Source organism: Dama dama, chromosome 11, assembly GCF_033118175.1.
Source record: "Dama dama isolate Ldn47 chromosome 11, ASM3311817v1, whole genome shotgun sequence".
Taxonomy (NCBI): Eukaryota; Metazoa; Chordata; class Mammalia; order Artiodactyla; family Cervidae; genus Dama; species Dama dama.
Window position 1 is genome coordinate 3,610,208 of NC_083691.1, and position 18,932 is coordinate 3,629,139.

The following is an 18,932-nucleotide window of genomic DNA, read 5'->3' on the forward strand; positions in this document are numbered from 1 at the left end:
GGGAGGGGTGGCCAGGGCTCTGGGGTGTCCCCACCACACCCTTGTTCCTATCCTCAGGGGAACGTGATGGGGTCCGCGTTCCTGATCCTGGCAGGACCAGCTGGAGGTGACCAATCTGCCCCCCGGCTGAGGCCGGTGCCTTTGGGTTTCAGGGAGCCTGGCCAGGCTGTCCCCACCCACAGCCGCCACCTCCAGGACGGCTGCCTCCTGGCTCAGGCAGTAGGCATCTTTTTTCTACAGATGTGGAAACTGAGGCCCCAGAGCAGGGGATGAATGAACCCTTCCTTACAGGGCTTGGCGCTGGATCTAGGGGAGCCCCCCTCCCCCACACGGGCCAGGAGAGCAGATGCCCTGCCCCTTACCGTAGCCGCTGGTGGGCAGCCCCAGGTGCTTCATGCGGTTCTTGACCAGCTCTGACAGCTCCTGCCGCTCCGAGCGCCGGTACAGGCTGAGCCGCTGTTGACTGATCCACTCGGCTGCCGCCTTCCCCGCGTGCCGGGAGCCCTTGCGGCTCAGCCTCCGCGCCCACGGGAGGCTCTTGCGCCGCAGGAGCGGGTGCTCGGCTGGGTCGCCGCCCGCCGTGTGCCGGCCATGGGCGCTGCCGCTGCCCGTGCCCACCCGCGCGCCCCAGGGCCCCTTCGCCTCCCGAGTGTCCTCACAGTCCTCCACGCTCACCGAGACCTGGGACTGGCCGGGGAGGAGGAGTGAGGCCTGGGAGGGGAAGGGGGTCTGGGGACTGGGGGGGCAAGGGAAGGAGGAGGGATGCTGGGCAGAGGACCGGGGGGACCCATGGAGCAGCTGGGGTGATGGGGAAGACAGTCACAGTTCTGGGGGGACCCCAGGCCCTTCCATTCCCCAAAGCCTGGCTCAGGCCCGTCCCTGACTTGCTGGTGAGAGGTGGGCCTCCCTCCACCTCTCTGGGGCTGCGTGTTCTGACTTTGCCATGGTGGGGTGGTGGTGGGGGGGAACACCGCTTCTAGGAGACTCAGTTTCCTCACCTCAGGGGCAGGAGAGAGCAGGGGCAGCCCGATGGTGGGCTGGGACACGCAGGGCCTTGCAAGGCTTGGTGGGTGACGTGGGGGCCTGGGTGGGGTGGAAGTGGGGATGGACGGGGAGAGGAAGGAGTATCTGCCAGGATGGGGGTCGTGCCCTGAGGGGCAGATGGCCTGGGGGTAGGGGGAGCCTGGGCTTCCCACCCCGGCCTCAGTTTCCCCATCTGCACGGGGGAGGAGGGTGATGCTAGAAGTCCTCTCTGAGCTGCACCTTGGCCGGCGCCACCTGGGGACTTGCTTCCTGCCCACACCGCCCCCCACCCCAGCCCCAGGCTGGGCTTGGGCACCCCCGTGGGCTTGAATGGACCACTCACCTGGGCCCTGAGGTCGGGGGGCTGCAAAGGAAACCAGAGCCGCCTGGGTACCTGGGGGGCTCCTGCCCTGACCCCGGAGGCTGCCTGAGCCCCGGTGGGCTCACAACTCGTGGGCAGGCCGCTGTCCGCGGTCCCGGCGGCGGCACGGGGGCCCCTCGGTGCTCTCCCCTCCCCCAGAGCCCCCCAAGGAACCACATGGGCGCCTGTGAACCTGACCCCAAAAGGGCCCGGATCCCCAGGCCCCTCGCCCCGCACCTCGGTGGGGAAGACGTGGCACTGGGTCCTGTAGATGCCGATGGGGATCTCGGCGCTGGAGGAGCACAGCTTCTGGAAGAGGCGGCCGTACGTGCGGATCCACAGGTCGTCCTCCGAGATCTTCATCTGCAACGCAGGGCCTGGGCTGGGCGGGCCTCGGGCCGCAGAGCCGGCGCCTCGACTCCCCTGCGGGGCGCGCCGGCCCGGCCCCGCCCTCCGCCACAGGCCCCGCCCCCGACCCAGTCCACTGCGGCCCGGCCACAAGCCCCGTCCCCGACGAGGCCCCGCCCACCCAACCCGCCCCTACGGCCCCTCCTGTCCGCCTGGCCCGCTCCCTAAGCCCCTCCCGCCCAGGCACTTACCGCACAGAGGTAGCCGGAGCCCGGCGTGGTGTCCAAGCCCAGCAGCAGCCTGGTGATGGGGATCATGTAGTCCTTCACGAAGGACTGGAGGAGAGGGGCCGCAGTGAGGCCGGCGTTGTGGACAGCTCCACACCCCCGAGGCGGGACATGCCCGCTGGGCACCCACAGTGTCCCCTGCGCAGCGTGCTAGCAGACACAGCCGAGCGGCCTTTCCTGGCCGTGGTAGCTCGCCTGGTCACGCGCCTTAGGTCAGAAGGGATCAGAAACCCAAAGGCTGCCAGGAGTGACCCTAGGCCAGCACCCTCCTGAGAGTAAAGGATGGTGACACTCAGGGGTGAACCCCTGTGGCTCCCAGGCAGGGACGGGGCCCAGAGCCACTCAGTCCCACTGGTCTCCTGGGGACCCAGGGTGGACGTTGCTCAGGACCGGACGTCGGCCAGGCCCCGGGCTGACCTGATACAGCAGTGTGTCCAGCATGCTGATGCTGAAGACGCGGCCAGCGGCGAAGGGCAGGCGGAACATGAAGGCCAGGTTGGAGCCATTCTCACGCTCCCTCTGCAAGACAGGGGAGCTCAGACAGGCTGGTGCCTGTGGCCACAGCTGCACGGGGCAGGCAGCCCAGGGCACGCGTGCACGGGGTGTGTGTGCGTGTGCACACGTGTGGGGTGAGTGTATGAACACGGGCCAGCAGATGCCCCCACACAGAGGTCAAGCACCCAGCTACGTGTCCTCCAGACACAGGGGGCCAGAGCCAGGAGTAAGGACTCAGGGCTCTGCTGGCGAGAGCCAGGAGCCCATGCTGGGGTTAATGCCTGGCAACTGCCACCCTGGGCCCTTGACACTCCTAGCAACTTGTCCTGGAGCTTGTGTCCTGTGAGTGAGATGGGGAGGACAGCAAGGCGTGCGTGTGAGCAGCGACGTGTGTATCACAGCTCCTGCCTCCCCTGTGAGCACGGCGTCGCGAGGCCCCACGTGGATTCCTTAGACCCGCAGCTCAGAACCACACGATTCCTCTCTCATGGTATCAGACTTCACGAGTCCAGTCGGATATGTGGGGCTAGAGTTAGGTGTCGCAGGGCTCCCGCCGGTGACCACCCCCCGCCCCCCAGGAGACTCCTTTCCTGCGCCTTTCCCATTTTCTAGAAGCCAGCCACGGCCCTGGTCCCTTCCTTCACCTCCAGGGCTAGCAGGCTGACCTCTGGCCTCCCTCTTGCAAGGACCCTGGTGATGGTGTGGGGCCCCAGGGTGAACTAGGGCCCCCTTCACCTCGGCATCCTTCACAGAATCGTGTTCCCCACTCCGTGCTGGTTCTGGGACGTGGACTTTTTGGGCACGTGTCTCCACTGCATGAGGTCGGCCTACAGCTGAGGGGTGGCTCTGAGCCCAGGAAATCGTCCTTCCCTCTGGACCAGAACACGCTCCACACAGACAGAAGTTGGGATGCAGGAGCCCTCCCGGGGCCTTCTCTTGGGGCTGCTTCTGGCTGTGGCAGCTTCCTCATGCAAACTCGGCTGGCGGCCGGCGAGGCAGACAAACACCGGGGCAGCAGGCCTCACCTCCGTCCCTCCCCACCAGCAGGGAGCCTGAGGGTGCGCTGGCACGTGGGTGTCCAAGAGGGAAACAGTGGGTCAGTTCTGAGCAGCATTTTGCTGTCCCGGAAAGAATGAATCCTGGACAAGCCCTGGAATCTGACCCGCGTGGCCTGCTGTCTCCAGGCTGCACGCTCCCGCTGCACGCTATGAGGACAAACAGGGAGATTCCCAAGATCGTTAAAGCTGTCGGTTTCCCTTCACTCAGAACAGTGAATGGTTTGAGAAGAAAAGACCGAGACGGGGTCCAGGGAGACCGTGGACCAAAGAAGGCTTGATGTCTCAGTGGCTTCATGCACCTGTTCTGTAGTGGCCACGGAGGGACCGGAGGCCGTAGCCCAAGCTCCGAGGTCACAGGTCACAGCGAGACACACACGTGGATGAGCCCTCTGAGAACCACGTGGCTGCAGGGAGCAGGGGCAGGACTGAACGGGCAGGCTGGGCCCTGGCGACGTCACTGTCACAGGTGCTGAGGCTATGGAAACGGTGATGCCACCAGGAATCTGAGTCTGGGGACAGGGTGGGGAGTGGGGTGGGCAGTGACCCAGCCTCTAGGAGACCTTCCTGAGAACCTCCAGGGCGATGCAGCCGCTGCCCTCCACGCCTTCCCAAATACCCCCTGCCCTAGCGCCACTTCGATCTCGGGGAAGCATGTTGATCTGAATGCCAGAAGCGTTTCCGATGTTCCTGCAGCTTCCGCTCACAAAACAGGACTTGCCTCATCCGGGTCGTGCATACAGCGTGATGCCACATTCCCACCCCGTCCTCTGTGGAATCTGCTGTGTGCATAGGTGAGGGGGGGCACTGGCTCCGACCATCTCTCCAGAGGGGGTGGATCGCGTGGCCCTGCGCCCCTCTGTCCTCAGCCCCCAGGCACTGCACAAGCCTGGCCCTGCCCAGCATATCCATCGGCACGGCCTTCAATCCTGGGCTGCAGCCTCCCGAGGCCACATGTGTTCACTTGCTGACTTCTCTCCCCATCACAAAACCACAGGACGAGGTGGGGAGTGGGCCGCCCCTGCCCCTGCCCCTGGAGGTGATGCTGCAGGGGAAGGCGGAAGGTGTGGTCGACTGGTGATGCCTGCCACAGAAGGCGGGAGTAGGGGGTGGATTTGTGGTGTCTGCCGGGGAAGGGCAGTGTCTGCTGATGGACCTACTTCAGGACCACTTGCTGAACAGGTGGGAGTGCAAGGCCTGTGGGGAACTGGTGGTAAGTGAGGACCAGCGCCAGGATGTCAGCCTTGACCCCAGTTCTGTGCTGGTCATCCTGCCTGAACTGGGTCAGACTGGCCCAGGCACCTGGACACAGTCCCGGCCGGGGCCGCTTCCGACACCCACAGTCCCAGCTTTGAGCAGACGGAGGATCAACTCACGGGCTGCTAGGAAGTGGTTCTGAGTGGGCTCCAGTGGGCTGTCATGTGGGGTGCAGGCCAAGCCTCCTCCAGGGGCAGGATGGCCCGAGCTCCCCGGCTGCTGACTGAGGCCTCTGGCTACCGACCAAGGGGCTCTGGGGCCACCACGGGCCTCCTGGCAAAATGCACTTCCGTCGTCCACCTGGGTTCTGGGCAGATGGAGCTCCCGCACTGCCCGTCTGCTTTTGGGGCCAGGCCTGGCCTGGTGTGGGGTCAGCCATGCAGATGCAAGCTGCCTCCCAACAAGGACCTCAGTCCAGCCTTGCAGGAAATGGTCACTGCCCCTGACTTCATTGGCCGGATCTCCTTGGTAGCGGCCCACCTGCTTCCTGGTCTCACCCAGGGCCACCTGAGCGCGGCCTTGCCTCTCAGTGGAGGGCAGTGCTACACTGACCCAGACAGGGGGCTGGGGAGGACCTGGGGTCCACAACATGCCAGGGTGGCACCACCAGACCATGGCGGGTTCCAATGCCCCCCGGGCCCACACCTGACCCTGCTGATTCCAGCTCTGCCTCTGAGCCTCTGTGTGACCCGAGGCAAAGGCTCCCCTCTCTGATCTCACGCCCTCATCTGTACTGGGATGAACGTGTCCCTGCCGGTAGTTGATAGAATGAACATGGCTCAGATATGGGTGTGCTGTCAGGGCTGGTGTCACCCGGGTGAGTAATTTCTGGTGTAACGAGCAGCCTCGGCCACGCACAAGGCCGGACTGGACCTTGCCTTAGGAGGACGATCTCCCCTCCTGGCCGAGGACCCTAAAGTCTCTGGGCTGCACGCTCGAAAGCCTCACGCTGGGGCTAGCACCCTGCCGGAGGAGGGCAGGCACCCATGCCCTCCAGGCCTGGTGCAGGCCCTCAGCTGGGCAAAGTCAGAAGGGGCAGTTCACGCAGGGGCAGGTGGGGAAGGGGTGGGTCACGAGGGGCCACTCACCTTCTCCAGTTTGGAGAGAGCTAGAGAGTAGCTGTCCTTGGCGCGAAACTGCATGAAGCGCATGTTGGACGGGTGGGTGAGCTCGGTGGTGATGCTGAGACTGGGGAAGAGCCTGCGGGGGAGGGGGGTGGGCCTGGTCATGGACGTGGGGAGAGGGCTCTGGGTGGGGCCCCTGGACACCAGCGTGGGGGGAGCTCAGGGCGGCCCTCGTGTCTCACCGGAACATGGTCTGCACGTTGACGATGGTCTTGGCGTCGGCCATGTAGTCCTCCTCGGCGCTCATGGTGCTCTCCTTGTCCACCACCACCAGGTTGTCCGCGTAGATGATGCCACACTGCAGCAGGCTGTCCAGGCTGCGGGGAGACGGCCTTGGGTGTGGCCGCCCCCTGCTCGGCCCTGGGTGCCCGCCCAGGGAGGAGGGGAGCGGGGAGCGGGGGTCCTCCCGCCAGAGGCGCCTTACTTGTCCACGGAGCCCTCCATGTAGTAGACCATGGGAAAGCAGCAGATGGCCTCCAGGAAGTGGTGGTCGGGCCTGTGGGCACAGCAGGTCCTGCAGGCGTCCACCAGGCTCCGCCCCCAGCCCCATCCCCACACCAGCTCTGACCTGGGCAGAGCAGGGGCCCCAGGACCACGACGGCTTGGACCGGGGGGCCTTTAGAGGCCAACAGGGCTGCTCTTTATTGCCCCCGAGGGGAAGCCAAGGCCCCGGGAGGCAGGACAGCTGAGACTAGACCCTGTGGTCTGGGTCTGGCAGGCCTCTGCGGGTAGAGGTGCTCGGGGTGCGCCCTGGGGGAGGTTCATGGTCATGGGGAGGATGATGGAGCGGCACCAGAGTGTGGAAGGGGCGGGCGGGGCGGGGCCGCGCCCCCTCTCCCCGCCGAAGCTGAGGGCACCCGTGCCCTGCCCTCTGCCCCTCACTTGTTGTCCAGCAGCAGCACAATGGGGTTGAGCTCCCGGCGGGGCCGGTAGTAGGCGCGCAGTGGCACGATGAAGTTGTACAGCCCATTGCCCGCCGTCTCCGCCGAGACGATGATCAGCTTGTTCTTGAAGCCGTAGGCCTTGGCGTCTTCGTAGCTGTTGTGCTTGCAGCCCTGGATGGGGAGAATGCTGAAATCAACCGTGGAGGGGAGGGAGGGTGCTCTAGGGAAGCCTGAGGCCAAATGGTACCTGGTATCACTGGGGCTACAGGCCAGCCACCCACCAGACCCCGCAGAGCGTGAGCTGGGGCCCTGCGGGCGTGGGAAGGGAGGTGTCCGTGTGAACTTGTGGCCTTAGCAGATGCAGACACAGATGGGTCTGGGTGGACACATTTGTGTTTGTGCACATTTTGTCTTGTGTGTACACATTCTGTAGCGTGGCCATGTGTGTACACATTTTGTATGTGTGTGCACATTTCTTATGCATATAACATTCTCTTGTGTGTACACACATCTTGTATGTATACGCATTCTCTCATGTGTTGTATACACATTTTGTGTGTACATGTTTTGTCACGTGTACACATTTTGTAGTATGTGCATGTGTATACATGTTGTGTATATACATACATATTGTCATGTGTATACACATTCCATAGTGTGTGCATGTGTGTACACATTTTGTGTGCACATGTTCTGCCATGTGTATAAATGTTCTGTAGTGTGTGCATATGTATACATGTTTGTGTGTACATGTTTTGTCATGCGTGTGCATTCTGTTGTGTGTGCCTCATGTGTACATGTTTTGTGTGTGCACATGTTTTGTCATATGTGTATACATTGTTGAGTGGTGTATACACATTTTATGTGTGTGCACGCATTTTGTCATGTGCACACACATTCTGTCATGTGTGTGCCCACTTTCTAGCTCTCTGCGGAGAGGCCCAGATGCAGGGCAGCAGTGAGCACCCCAAATCCCCATCTTGTTTCTAAACGTGGTTTCCAGTAGCAGGAATCAGGTTTCTTGGAGCAGCAGCCAGTTCCAGGACTGGAATAGGAACAAGAATGGGGGGGGCACCACTAGTTCGGAAGCACAGACGTCTTCACAGACCAGGAGACATGTCGGAAAGACCTGGAGGCCTCATCAGCAAAACCAGGAACATCTGAGTGTCAAAACCAGCAGGATCCGCACAGAAAGCCGATGTTGCAGTAATGCACAGCGGGTTTACTCTCTGAGTGAAACAGTGAGTCCACACTGATGTACACAATGGCTAAGAAAGAGGAAGAACCTCCTCACGGGGAAAAGTGCACACAAACATGGAAGGAACTAGAACCTGCGATCCATCAACTGCAGAGGAAACGCATCAGGGGGTCGGTGACGAGCAGCTTATGTACCTGGTCCCCACGTGTCTCCCCTCAGTGATGTCCTGACTGCAAAGGTGAAGCTGTATTTCCTCCAGGGAGACCAGGTGTGGGCCCGAGCCGCGTGCTCTAAGGCAGCATCACAGCGAGGCCTCCTGGAGGACGTGGCACCTCTGGGGGGACCAGCCCCCTCCCTGTGCAAAGGCTGTGTTGCCCCGCTTCAGGGACGCTCCACCAGATCGATGACTGCGCTCCCCAAATACGGGAGAGACCCAGGGGAGGTCCCAGGGGCGAGGACCCTTGAGATGGAGGGAGGCAGGCATGACGGGCACGCAGAGGTGGGTCAGGACTGCCTCCGGCCAGAAGGGCAGCTGGACTGTGGGCTGAGGGTCTGACACACACATCCTGGTCCTGGTAAGTGGACTGTGGTCAGGAGAGGCACACCCTCGCCTTGGACACGCATGCGGATCCAGGAGGGAGGGAACGCGTCCCCCCCAACAGAAATGGACACGGGGTTGGGGGTGGGGAGTGCGACTTGAGTCAGGATGTGCTCAGGGTCCCTGCTGCCTCCCCATCTCTGCTGTGACCTACCTTGTCCAGCCGCAGGCAGCAGAAGGGGGCTTTCACGGGCAGGAGGTGGCACAGGGTGGGGGAGCTGCCGATGTAGGGTGAGTTGGGCGGGTAGCCCTTCACATACCTGGAGGGGTGGGAGAGGCAGGAACCTCAGACACGTGCCCAGCACCCTGGGTGGCCACACGGGGGCGCCAGGCGTTGCAGACCAGACTGGGCTGGGGCACTCAGAGCCTCCCCACTGCTCCTCCCGCCCAGGAAGCCCCAGGACCCCTATATTCAACCCCTTGGCAGGAAGGAGGGCTGTGATCGGGACCCGTGTCTGTTCCCTGGAGATCGGAGGAGATTCCATGCAATGCACACACATACATACACACACACACACACACACACACACACAAGCTCACACAGGCCTGGGAGACACGGAAGAGCCTTAAGGGGTGCTCCTACTCTGGTGTTCCCAGTACCCCGACGCCGGGGCAGATGCTGGCCCTCGGCCCCTGTTCTACTGGCGGCCAGGCTGGGCTGGTTGCCCCACAGGCTGCCCCCCACCTTCTGGCTGTCCCCTCAGTGCCCAATGCAGACATATAGGGCGGTAGGCAGCCAGGCTACCTGGAGGGGGGCTGGCCTTCTGCTCGGCCCCCAGTTGGCTTAAGGGAGGCAGTGTCAGAGGCCAGTCTGCCACCTGCTCCAAGTGTGCAGGAGCCCTGCAGAGCCCCCTTCATCTTGGAGCCAGTCCCCAGCAGTCCGTCTTTAAAGTGCATTGACTCCACCCCAGGGTCAGAGGCAGGAGCAGAGAGTGGCCACAGCACGCTGACAGCCAGCTGGGAAGGATGGGCTGTGCAGGCCTGTGACTGGCCGTGGCCCTGGGGTCAGGTGTTGCCTATCTGTTTAGGACGAGGCCAAGAGGCTGAGACTCCAGGACACACTGGGGTCTTCTCCGTCTCATAATCTTAGAGGAAGATCTGGACTCAAACCCAGGGCAGCGTGACAGTTCAGCATGGGCCAGCAGTCTCCAGGCCTGGTCGGCACCTCACCCAGGGCTCCGCAGGCCAAGCTCAGAGAGCAGCCACCTCAGTCAAGTAGGCCGTGGTACTGAGGCCTGGCTGCCCGCCCAGAGTGTGAGGTTGAGGAGGACGAGGGGTGAGGGGGATACAGCACAGCCTTCCTGCCCAGGAGCTGGGTCCCCAGATTCCACTTGCCAAGCAAGGTCTCTGCGGAAGCTATTTGGAAGCCTGGTTCAGAGCGTGGATCCAGGACCGGTGCTGGCCAGCCACTTCTTCCTGGGCACCAGGCACTCACATGCTGTACCTCCCCCTCTCCTGAGGAAAGCGTCTGTCCTTCCCCCACCCCGAGACACTCACTCCACCACGGACAGCCCCTCTTCATCCGACGGCGTCATCTCATCCTCTGACTGATCACTCAGCAGGTCGCAAGGCAGCAGGGTCGAGCTGTCGGCCACCTCCAGCACGGGCGCAATGCTGGGCCTCCGGCTGCCTGAGCCGTTCTCCGTGGGGAGCGCCAGCTTGCTGCCCCCACCGCCCCCGCCGCTCTGTGCAGGCCGGCACTCCGTGTTCTGGAGGTCCATGGCCACTGTCCCTGGAACAGAGTGGCTGGACTTGGCTGGCAGCCCCTCCTGGGACTGTCCTGGGGGTGGGGGTTCCCTCCCAGTGCTGACAGTGATGTCCCCACAGGAAGGCAGGGACGGCCCTGCCGGGCCGATGTGCAAACTGAGGCCCAAAGAGAGGGGGCTTGCCCAGGGTTAGTGCAGGCCTGAGGACCGGGGGCTCCGGGTGGGGCCCCTGCCCGCTTGCCCAGCCGGGAGCGGGCGCCCGGCCTCACCCATGGAGGCGATGATGCTGTGCACGGGCAGGCGGGATGAGCCCTCGTACAGCCCCTGCCCCGCGAAGCCCTTCCTCTTCTGCTTTTCCTCCTGCTTGAAGATGAAGGCCGAGTTCTCCTCCTTGGTGATGTTGATGTAGAAGCAGGTGTCAGAGGCCGCCAGGATGTGCCGCGGGCCTGGGTTCAGCAGGATGCTCTTGTTGTCCTCGCGTTTCAAGCCCATGAGGCACACGCCGTACCTGGGTGGACGGACGGATGGGGGTGGAGGCCAGAGCTGCCCCTCTCGGGCTCCTCGTAGGAGTCGGGACCTCTTCCCGCTCGACCCGAAGACCCACCCAGGGTCGCCTCAGAGAGAGGTGCTGGGCGCAGGTCTCACGCTGAGTGGGCGTGGCGTCCGGCCCCGAGGCCCCGCCCACCCACCAGACGCCCGGCGAGGCCCCGCCCACTTCCGCCTCCGAGCCCCGCCCAGCGCCCCCTCCCTCCCGGGCTTGGACAGGGTGCAAGGGGCCCTACTTCTTGTGCGCGTGGAAGGCGGCGTAGGTGAAGCTCTTGCCCTCGTACTCGCGGAAGAACTTGCTGTCCCCCATGCGCACGTGGTAGACCTCGTTGCCCGAGCAGCGTCCGTACATGCGCTGCCACTGCTCTGGAGAGTCCTGGCCTTCCCTGGGGTGTGGGCAGGACGTCACCCCCACCGTTGCCCCGCCTGGCCTGGCCGCTTCCAGGCTTCCAGGGTGGGTGGAAGCCAACGTGACCCCTGACCCCGCCCTTCCCCGTCTGTGGGAGACTAGACCCGGGTGTGGCCAGATGGGTCCCTCGGCCAGTTTTAAAGAGCTGTGAACATAATGGTCCGGCTTTTAGGGGGCGTCAAAAGGTTTCAGAGTCAAGACCGGCCTCTGTGGGCTGTGGGTCCTCCGACATCTGCTTGGTCCCTCCCCAAGGGCCACCCAGACCCCACAAGGAGCCAAGGCCACCTGTTGGGGTGTCCAGCTAGAGAGATGACACCCCTCCTCTGTCCCAGGGCAGCCCTTCACCTCCCGCTCTACCTGGGACCCCAGCTCAGGTGCCAAACACCAACGCGCCTTCTCCCACAGGCCAAGCGTGTCCCCCCAACCACCCCCCACCCCCGCCACTATTGCTGTTTCTAGACCCGGTGGCTCTCCTGAGCCCCACCCCCGACTAGGCCCTCTGCTCCATGGAGGGCCCTGCCTGTGATTCCCTGCAGCCCCAAGGCCGCCCCCAGCTCCCACTCCTCGAGTGACAAGGGACCTACTGTTTCGCAGCTGGGTCCTCCCAGGTCGCCACCAGCTCCCATCTCGGGCTTCTCACCCCCTCCCATCACAGGCTCCTCAACACGTCCCTTGCCCCCAGTGTCTGCTCCTCTCCCGGGCAGCACACTGCATGCCACGTGGTGGACCCGGGGCAGAACTCACTGGCCACGGGACGTGTGCACCAGCAGGGTGATGAGGGTGGAGGTGGCCGGGCAGATGCAGTTGAGGGCCAGCATGGCGTACTTGCACTCCTCCTCGCAGACCACGTGCTCTGCGGGCAGGAGGGTCAGGGTCACTGCGCCGCTCTCACTGTCCGCCACAGTAGGCGTCCCCTGCCTCCCTAGAAGGCTCCCTCCAGCCCCACCTTCCCGAGCCTGTTAACTCTCCTGGCTCTTCTCCAGAGATGGGGTGGGGGGAGGGAGCTGGCCACACCTTTTGGCCTCCAGGTGTCCAGCATAGATTTGCTCACCTTAGAGGTGCTCATCAGACGGTGTTCCTGCCCCTCCCCTGCCCTTGGCTCCTGCCCTCACTGACCCCCAGGCTCCCAGCTGCAGCATCTGCATGGGCTCTGCCTCAACCCCACCCCCAGCCCCAGCACGCTCCCCTTGGAGCACATGGGCGCCCCTCTCCTGACCAAACATACCTGCAAACTTGACATGAAACTTGTTCTCAGGTTTGAGGATCTGGACGTAGAGGGGGCAGTTCGGGGCGAAGTCCTTCACGGCCCAGGCGCGCAGGATGGTCTGGTGGTCCTGAGCAGGGAGGCCACGGTCACTGCTGAGGGCAGCCAGAGGCTGGGGGAGGGGCTCTGCCCTCTAGCTGGCGGGCAGGTGGGGGACTGGTGGCCGGGGGCACTCACCGCCGCGGTGCGGTCCACCTCGTTCCGGCTGCTGAGAATAAAGCAGGCCTCCCCGTTGTCCATCCTGCAAAGCACCAGGTCTGAGCACCACAGGACCGGCTGTCCCTGTCTGGGCCATCAGGACCCCGTCTCACTCTGACTAGCCCAGGATGGGCTGAGGATGGGCCCCCACACACCCAGAGTGGGGCTGGGGCATGGAAGGGGGGTGCGCTTGGTGGCAGAGATGCTGGACCCCACCTGCTGTCCTGTCCCCTCCTGGGACAGGCTGCCTGAGATCTGGGGATGGCCAGGTCTGCTCCCCTCATGCCCCGCCCCCAGCCCCTGGCTGCAGAAAGGCCGCCTGAGAAATAGTCCACTTGCCCCAGGGCAGGGAGGCCTGGTGCCTCCCACCCCATCACCCTGCACCCCCTACTAGTCCCTGTCGGGCCCTTGATTCCTGGTCTCAGGAGATGGGTGGATGGGGGCCCTGGCTACCCGGGCTCCTGCTGCCTTGGCCTCCATACAACCCACATTTCACCGTTTCACCACGAAGGTTACATCAGGCTCCATAATAAAATGGTGACGAATGGCGGGGGCCCCTCCGGGGGTGGGGGGGGGGCCCTCCCGGGTGTCTCAGAATGTGCTGCAGCAGATCCTGGAAAGTTCTGTTCACAACTCAGTCTCCTTACCTCAAGTCACCCTGTCACCTCATCTTGAGAAGAATATCCACCCACAGCCTCAGTTTCCCACCCGAGGCACAGCTGTAGCAACCCCCGCCTCGCCCCCAGACAAACACCAGGCAGGTGGGAGAGGAGCTGGTGGGCTTGCCCAGAAGGCTGTGCGGGGGTCAGTGAGGGGCCCGGCTGGCCTGGGCGAGCAGCAGGCACAAAGCTGGAGCTGCTGCCCGGCTGATGGCCCCTCCCGGCTGGCGTAGTGCTCAGGGCCGCCGCTTAGGCTGGCCGGCGCAGGACCGCACCCTCCCCGCAGCCGGGCTCTCACTTGGCCCGCATGAGGTCCTGATCCTTGAGTGCGGAGCCCTGGAGGTAGATGACCCGCTGGGACCACAGGGGGATCTGCAGGACCCTGCGAACCTGGATGTCCATCTCCGTGGGGCACAGGATGACGACGTAATAGTCCTGCAGGTAGGGCACCGTCAGCCCCCTGGCAAGCTCGCCGGCGCCCTGCCCATCCTGCCTTCCTACTGCTTTCACCTCCGTACAGCCTCTCGGGACCCCCAGCCTTCTCTGTGACGGCAGGCAGGAAAGGCAGGACGCTACAGACCCACCCCCTACAATGTGGGAGACCATCCAGACTCCACCCCATAGGCAGGAAAACAGAGGCCCAGAGAGCTCAGGGGGTTCTGGGTCCGGATGGGGCTGTGGGCGGGGCCTCAGCGCAGCTGTGGGTGGGACCGTGGGCGGGGCCTCAGCACAGCCGTGGGTGGGACCATGGGCGGGGCCTCAGCACACTGTGGGTGGGACCGTGGGCGGGGCCTCACCTGCAGCGGGGCGGGGCCACGGGCGGGGCCTCACCTGCAACCGTGGATGTGCGTAGAACTCGTTCAGAAAGTCCATGAGCAGGTCGATCTTGAGGGAGCTCACGCACAGGATCACATGCTTCTCCGTCTGGGCCCGGTGGCGGCTGTAGTTGCCCCCCGACTTCTGCCGCTCCATCCACAGGTAGACGAGTTCCTCAAACTGCAGGTAAAGCGTGTGAGCGCCAGGTGACCTGGGGCTCCAGGAACTGCGACAGCACAGAGCAGGGCAAGAAGGCTGATAACCAGCCCGCACTGGGCACGAAGGGTGGAGACCAGAGCAGGCCAGAGGAGGCAGGGCAAGGATGGAGCCCCGTCCCGACCATGTCTCGGAAGGCCTTGGATGTTTGTGGCACAGGTAACCCAAGGGGCCAGGTGGGAGCACAGTGGACGGTCTGGCTCGTGTGTGGGGTAGCAGATTTGCGGCAGGTCGAGCTCCCGGCCTCAGATGGCCAACTGACCGTTAGTGGATGCTAAAGCATGTACTCTGGACATCCAGGTAACTACATGACCTTTGGGTCTCTGTCCACACCTGAGACACATTTGGAGAAACTTGGATGCGTCTTAGGGAATTCTCAGCCACAGAATTAGGGACCCAGACTCCCCATGTGAAAGGAACACTTTGAGTACCGTGGTTCTGAGCCCAAGTCAAGGTTGTGGGTGATTCGAGGCAGCAGCCTGCATCTACCCTGACCCAAACCTCCTGACAATGAGCTTTGGCAACCCTTTTTAAAAATAGGACAATGACAGAGACATAAAGGTGGGCAGGGTGAGTGAGGGAGATGCCAGGGCCCCGCGGAGCTGTCCGCGGTGCTGATCCGCCCAGGGCCTCCCTCTGCAGTGTGATTCCATGTCTGTAGGTGACAGCCAGGTCCCATAAAAGTCTCTGACTGTTTTCATCCCAAGCACTGAGGTCATTTATTTTTCCCACATGATTTAAAATCAGTGCCAGCAGCCACCCCCACTCATGCTCACCTGCTCTGGTCGATGTACTATATCTAGGTTGAGATCATCTCACTGAATTTATTGAGTACCTATTAGGTTCTACTAACAAGACCCTGTGGCCTTGAAGCACAGAACTGGGTCCTGCTGGGAGGGGCCAGAGACCCCAGGGTGATCCCTGAGACCTGTGCAGAGTCGGGGCTCTGACGGCAGACACGTGGGTTCCAGCCCCACGTGTCACAGGTGCACAGCTCATCTGCAAAACGGCCTGACAGTGCCTGCCTCCCAGGGCTGCAGTGAGGGGCAAAAGGCCTGCTTATAGAGGATCCAACAATGACCCCTGGAATCCTGTCCACCCAGAACTTCCGAATGTGACCTTATGTGGAAATAGAGTCTTTGCAGATGTAATGCATTAAGATGAGATCAAACAGAATTAGTGAAGTGAAAGTTGCCCAGTCGCGTCTGACTCTTTGCGACCCCACGGACTATACAATCCATGGAATTCTCCAGGCCAGAATACTGGAGTAGGTAGCCTTTCCCTTCTCCCAACCCAGGATCTTTCCAACCCAGGAATTTAACTGGGGTCTCCTGCATTGCAGGGGGATTCTTGACCACTGAGCCACTGGAGAAGCCCGTAAGAGAGTGGATTCCTCTGGTTCAAGCCCCCACCTTCCAACAGCCGCAGGAAGCACCACATGACAACTCAGCCCCGAGTGGGGAGGATGCTGTCAGCTGTTGTCACTGTTACTCTGGGAGGGACATTTACTGGTGGCCGTTTTCACTGTCATCATCTCTAAGGACACTAACTGGTGAACGTGGTTTAAGGGAGAATGAAGGACAGGGGCTTCCCTGGCAATCCAGTGGCTAAGACTCCAAGCTCCCAGCACAGTGGGGCCTGGGTTTGATCACTGGTCAGGGAACTAGATCCCGCCTGCCACAACTAAAGATCCTGCATGTCACAATGAAGATCGAAGAACCCACGTGTTGTAACTAAGACCCGGTGCAGCCAAATAAAGAAACGGTAAATAAAAAAAAAAAAGAAGAATGCCGAATGGTAACTGGGACCATCTTTTTCATCACTGATAGAGGGTGACACTGGCTTTCCTGGACTGGGGGAAGTGGGGGAGAGAGGGTGTCAGCTGAGGCTGGGGTTCTGAGCTATAGAGTGGGGGTGGGAATGGGGGTGAGGAGTTGAGCTCAAGGTCAGCAGAGGACTCCCTGGGTGGACTGGGCCCCATTATAGCCACAGTTAGGTGCCTCCCCTGCCCCCATCCCTCCAAACCCCAAGTGTCCACCATGAGGTCTGGCTCCCCACAGTCTGTCCTGATCCTTCCCTGGACCTTTTCCTGCCCTCTTAAAGGCTGCAGGGGGCAGTGCCTACAGCTGCCTGGCCCCGACTCTGGGCCTCTACCTTTTATCTGAACACAGGTGGAGTCCCGCACTGCCCCCATAGCGCTCAGCTGGCAGATCGGCCTTGGTGACAGGTGACAGGAGACAGGAAGCAGCTGTGTGCCACGTGGTCCTCGCAGCTGCTGCTGCACCGGCTGAGGACTCCTGATTCCCAGCCTGCGGGAGACCCTGGCACCCCTCCCTCTCCAGACTCGGCAAAGGTCCTGGGGAGCCGTCTGAGAGCGCCGCTCCCTGCCCGCCCTGTCCTGACACAGCAGCCTCCCTGATTACAGACCCCCCCACCCCAGGAAGCCATATCCCCCGCCCCCATTGGCTCTGCTCCCGGGCAGAGCTCACCTGTAGCGGGAGCACCACCAAGGCCACGCAGATCATGATGACCACCAGCAGCTGGGACGGCCAGATCTTGGGCGTCACGTCCCCATAGCCCACGGTGGAGAAGGTGACGATGCAGAAGTAGAAGGATGTCAGGAGGGACAGGTTGTCACCCGCACGCTCCAGATGCTGGATGCCGCAGGTCCTAGAGCCGGGGAGGGGCGGCGGTGGGGCCTCAGCCACCCAGGTCCCGGAGTGAGGCTCTCCCTGCCTGCGGCTCCTGTCCTTCGTCACCCACACAGCCCCCAGCCTGGGCCTGAGTCCAGCCGGGCGCTTCCCGACCCCGGCCGACAGAGCTGGCACACCCAGCACGTTCCTCCTACCCGACATTCCTTTCTGGCCCCGAGGCTCCTTTGAGTCCCTTGGAAAACTGGCCGTGAGGGTGGACACAGCCCTGCGTGGGCTCAGTGTGAGCTTGAGGCCCGAGGGGGTGGATGTGGCCATCCAGGCTGTGAGCCCCATCTGCTGCCCACTCAGAGCCTCATCCTCACCCTGGGGTCAGATGCATGGGGCACACGTAGCCCCCTGCCCTGCACAGAGCTGGACCAGCCTCCTTGCCACTCCCGTGGCCCCACGTCCTGTCCCCAAGCGGGGAGGCGCTGCTGGCAGGGCCTGGGGGCCCACAGTGCACACACGCGGCAGCACACAGGGACCCTCCCCAGCGGACGCGCTGGCTGCGGGGAGGGGGCGGGCTGAATCACCCTGGAGCTTCCCACCCTGCAGACACCCCAGCCTGCTCCACTCAGGTCTGTGTGGTTTTTTTTGGCAGCGGGGAGGGAGGGTAGGAGGCAAATGGCCTTGGGGCCTGCCCTGTCCTGGCCTGGGGTAGGCATGCAGGGGGATGGGGTCTCCCCTCCAGGCCCCCCACCTCTTACTCCGGCGACTCCCAGACCTTATTCTCAGCTAGGCCTTGAGACCAGGGTCCCCACCCGGCCGAGAGCCGGTGCCCCTCCTGACGCCGTGTCCTGGACCCCGGAGGAGCTGGACTTGGGCAGCTCTGGTCTGGAACGTGGGCTCCGAGCTGCCTCCTGGCCCTCCGTCCCGGTCGGGCTGCCTCCCACCACCCTGAGGCCCGCCCGGCCTCTTGGATGCGAGGGCCCGGCCCTGCCCGGGAAGGGCGGGCGGCTGCCCGCAGGGACTCACCCCGTGAAGACCAGGCACAGCAGAGTGCAGAAGAGGATGAGGACCTGGTTGAACATGGCCGACTGCGAGCGCAGGATGGCGCGGTGGAAGTCGTTCTGCGGGGCAGGATGCGGCGCTCAGCCTGGGCGGGACGGAGCCCAGGGCCCTTCCCGCCGCAGGTCCGCCGGAGGTCCGGGACACAGGTGAGCGAGAAGGGGAAGGGCTCCATCCGGCCTCAGCTCTCTCGCTCCCCGCCATGTATAGGCCAGAGGCCGTGACCTCAGCCCCGACCCCGCCCTTTGCAGCTGGGTTTGGGGGGGTGGTGAGACAAGGCCTGGGCTGGTAGGTGTGTGGCGGGGGGCTCCCTGGGAGGAAATGGCTCTTGCTCAGCACAGGGGCTGCCCGTGACCCTGGGTCTCAGGGCCCACCCAATCTCACGTGTATGTTCACCCTCTTCCTCCCCCAGCCATGATTCCAGGGTCAGGGACAGGCTGGGGTGACTGTCCACGGGGCATCAGGGATGGGGCTCCAGCCGGTCAGGAACGAGGTGTGAGGGCATCTTGTGGTGACAGACACACGTGTGTCTGCTGCTCACCCAGCCTCCTGGGCACCAAGGGAGCAGGCCAGCTCCCCCCAGGACCAGGGCATGGCAAGCGGTGCCCCGGGGTCCTGGGGCACCTCACAGAGGTGAGGCAGTGGTGGGGGCGGGGGGCAGGGGGTGGGGGCTTACAATCATGTTCTCCAGGGCGTGCTTGGCCAGCCAGCAGTTCAGAAACACGGGGATGAACAGGTTCCGCAGCGGCGGCCAGAATATCTGCGGAGGAGACGGGTCAGGGGGCGG

The 18,932-nt window shown here is 63.2% G+C and overlaps 1 protein-coding gene across 5 annotated transcripts in view; it reads right to left on the reverse strand.

The window, feature by feature from the left end:
• KCNT1 (potassium sodium-activated channel subfamily T member 1) overlaps positions 1 to 18,932 on the reverse strand; it is a 58,434-nt gene that overhangs the window by 5,210 nt on the left and 34,292 nt on the right. For all 5 annotated transcript variants that reach the window (XM_061154308.1, XM_061154309.1, XM_061154312.1 and 2 more), the window contains exons 8-28: positions 18,822 to 18,905; positions 18,113 to 18,207; positions 16,934 to 17,114; positions 14,244 to 14,408; positions 13,711 to 13,847; positions 12,733 to 12,796; positions 12,517 to 12,625; positions 12,036 to 12,144; positions 11,119 to 11,268; positions 10,606 to 10,844; positions 10,128 to 10,362; positions 8,785 to 8,890; positions 6,833 to 7,005; positions 6,375 to 6,446; positions 6,133 to 6,267; positions 5,915 to 6,026; positions 2,437 to 2,538; positions 1,984 to 2,067; positions 1,622 to 1,747; positions 1,367 to 1,387; positions 363 to 687 (exon numbers count right to left, since the gene is read on the reverse strand). In XM_061154308.1, the coding sequence (XP_061010291.1) occupies positions 363 to 687; positions 1,367 to 1,387; positions 1,622 to 1,747; positions 1,984 to 2,067; positions 2,437 to 2,538; positions 5,915 to 6,026; positions 6,133 to 6,267; positions 6,375 to 6,446; positions 6,833 to 7,005; positions 8,785 to 8,890; positions 10,128 to 10,362; positions 10,606 to 10,844; positions 11,119 to 11,268; positions 12,036 to 12,144; positions 12,517 to 12,625; positions 12,733 to 12,796; positions 13,711 to 13,847; positions 14,244 to 14,408; positions 16,934 to 17,114; positions 18,113 to 18,207; positions 18,822 to 18,905 (2,824 nt within the window). The remainder of the gene's footprint in view (positions 1 to 362; positions 688 to 1,366; positions 1,388 to 1,621; positions 1,748 to 1,983; positions 2,068 to 2,436; positions 2,539 to 5,914; positions 6,027 to 6,132; positions 6,268 to 6,374; positions 6,447 to 6,832; positions 7,006 to 8,784; positions 8,891 to 10,127; positions 10,363 to 10,605; positions 10,845 to 11,118; positions 11,269 to 12,035; positions 12,145 to 12,516; positions 12,626 to 12,732; positions 12,797 to 13,710; positions 13,848 to 14,243; positions 14,409 to 16,933; positions 17,115 to 18,112; positions 18,208 to 18,821; positions 18,906 to 18,932) is intronic.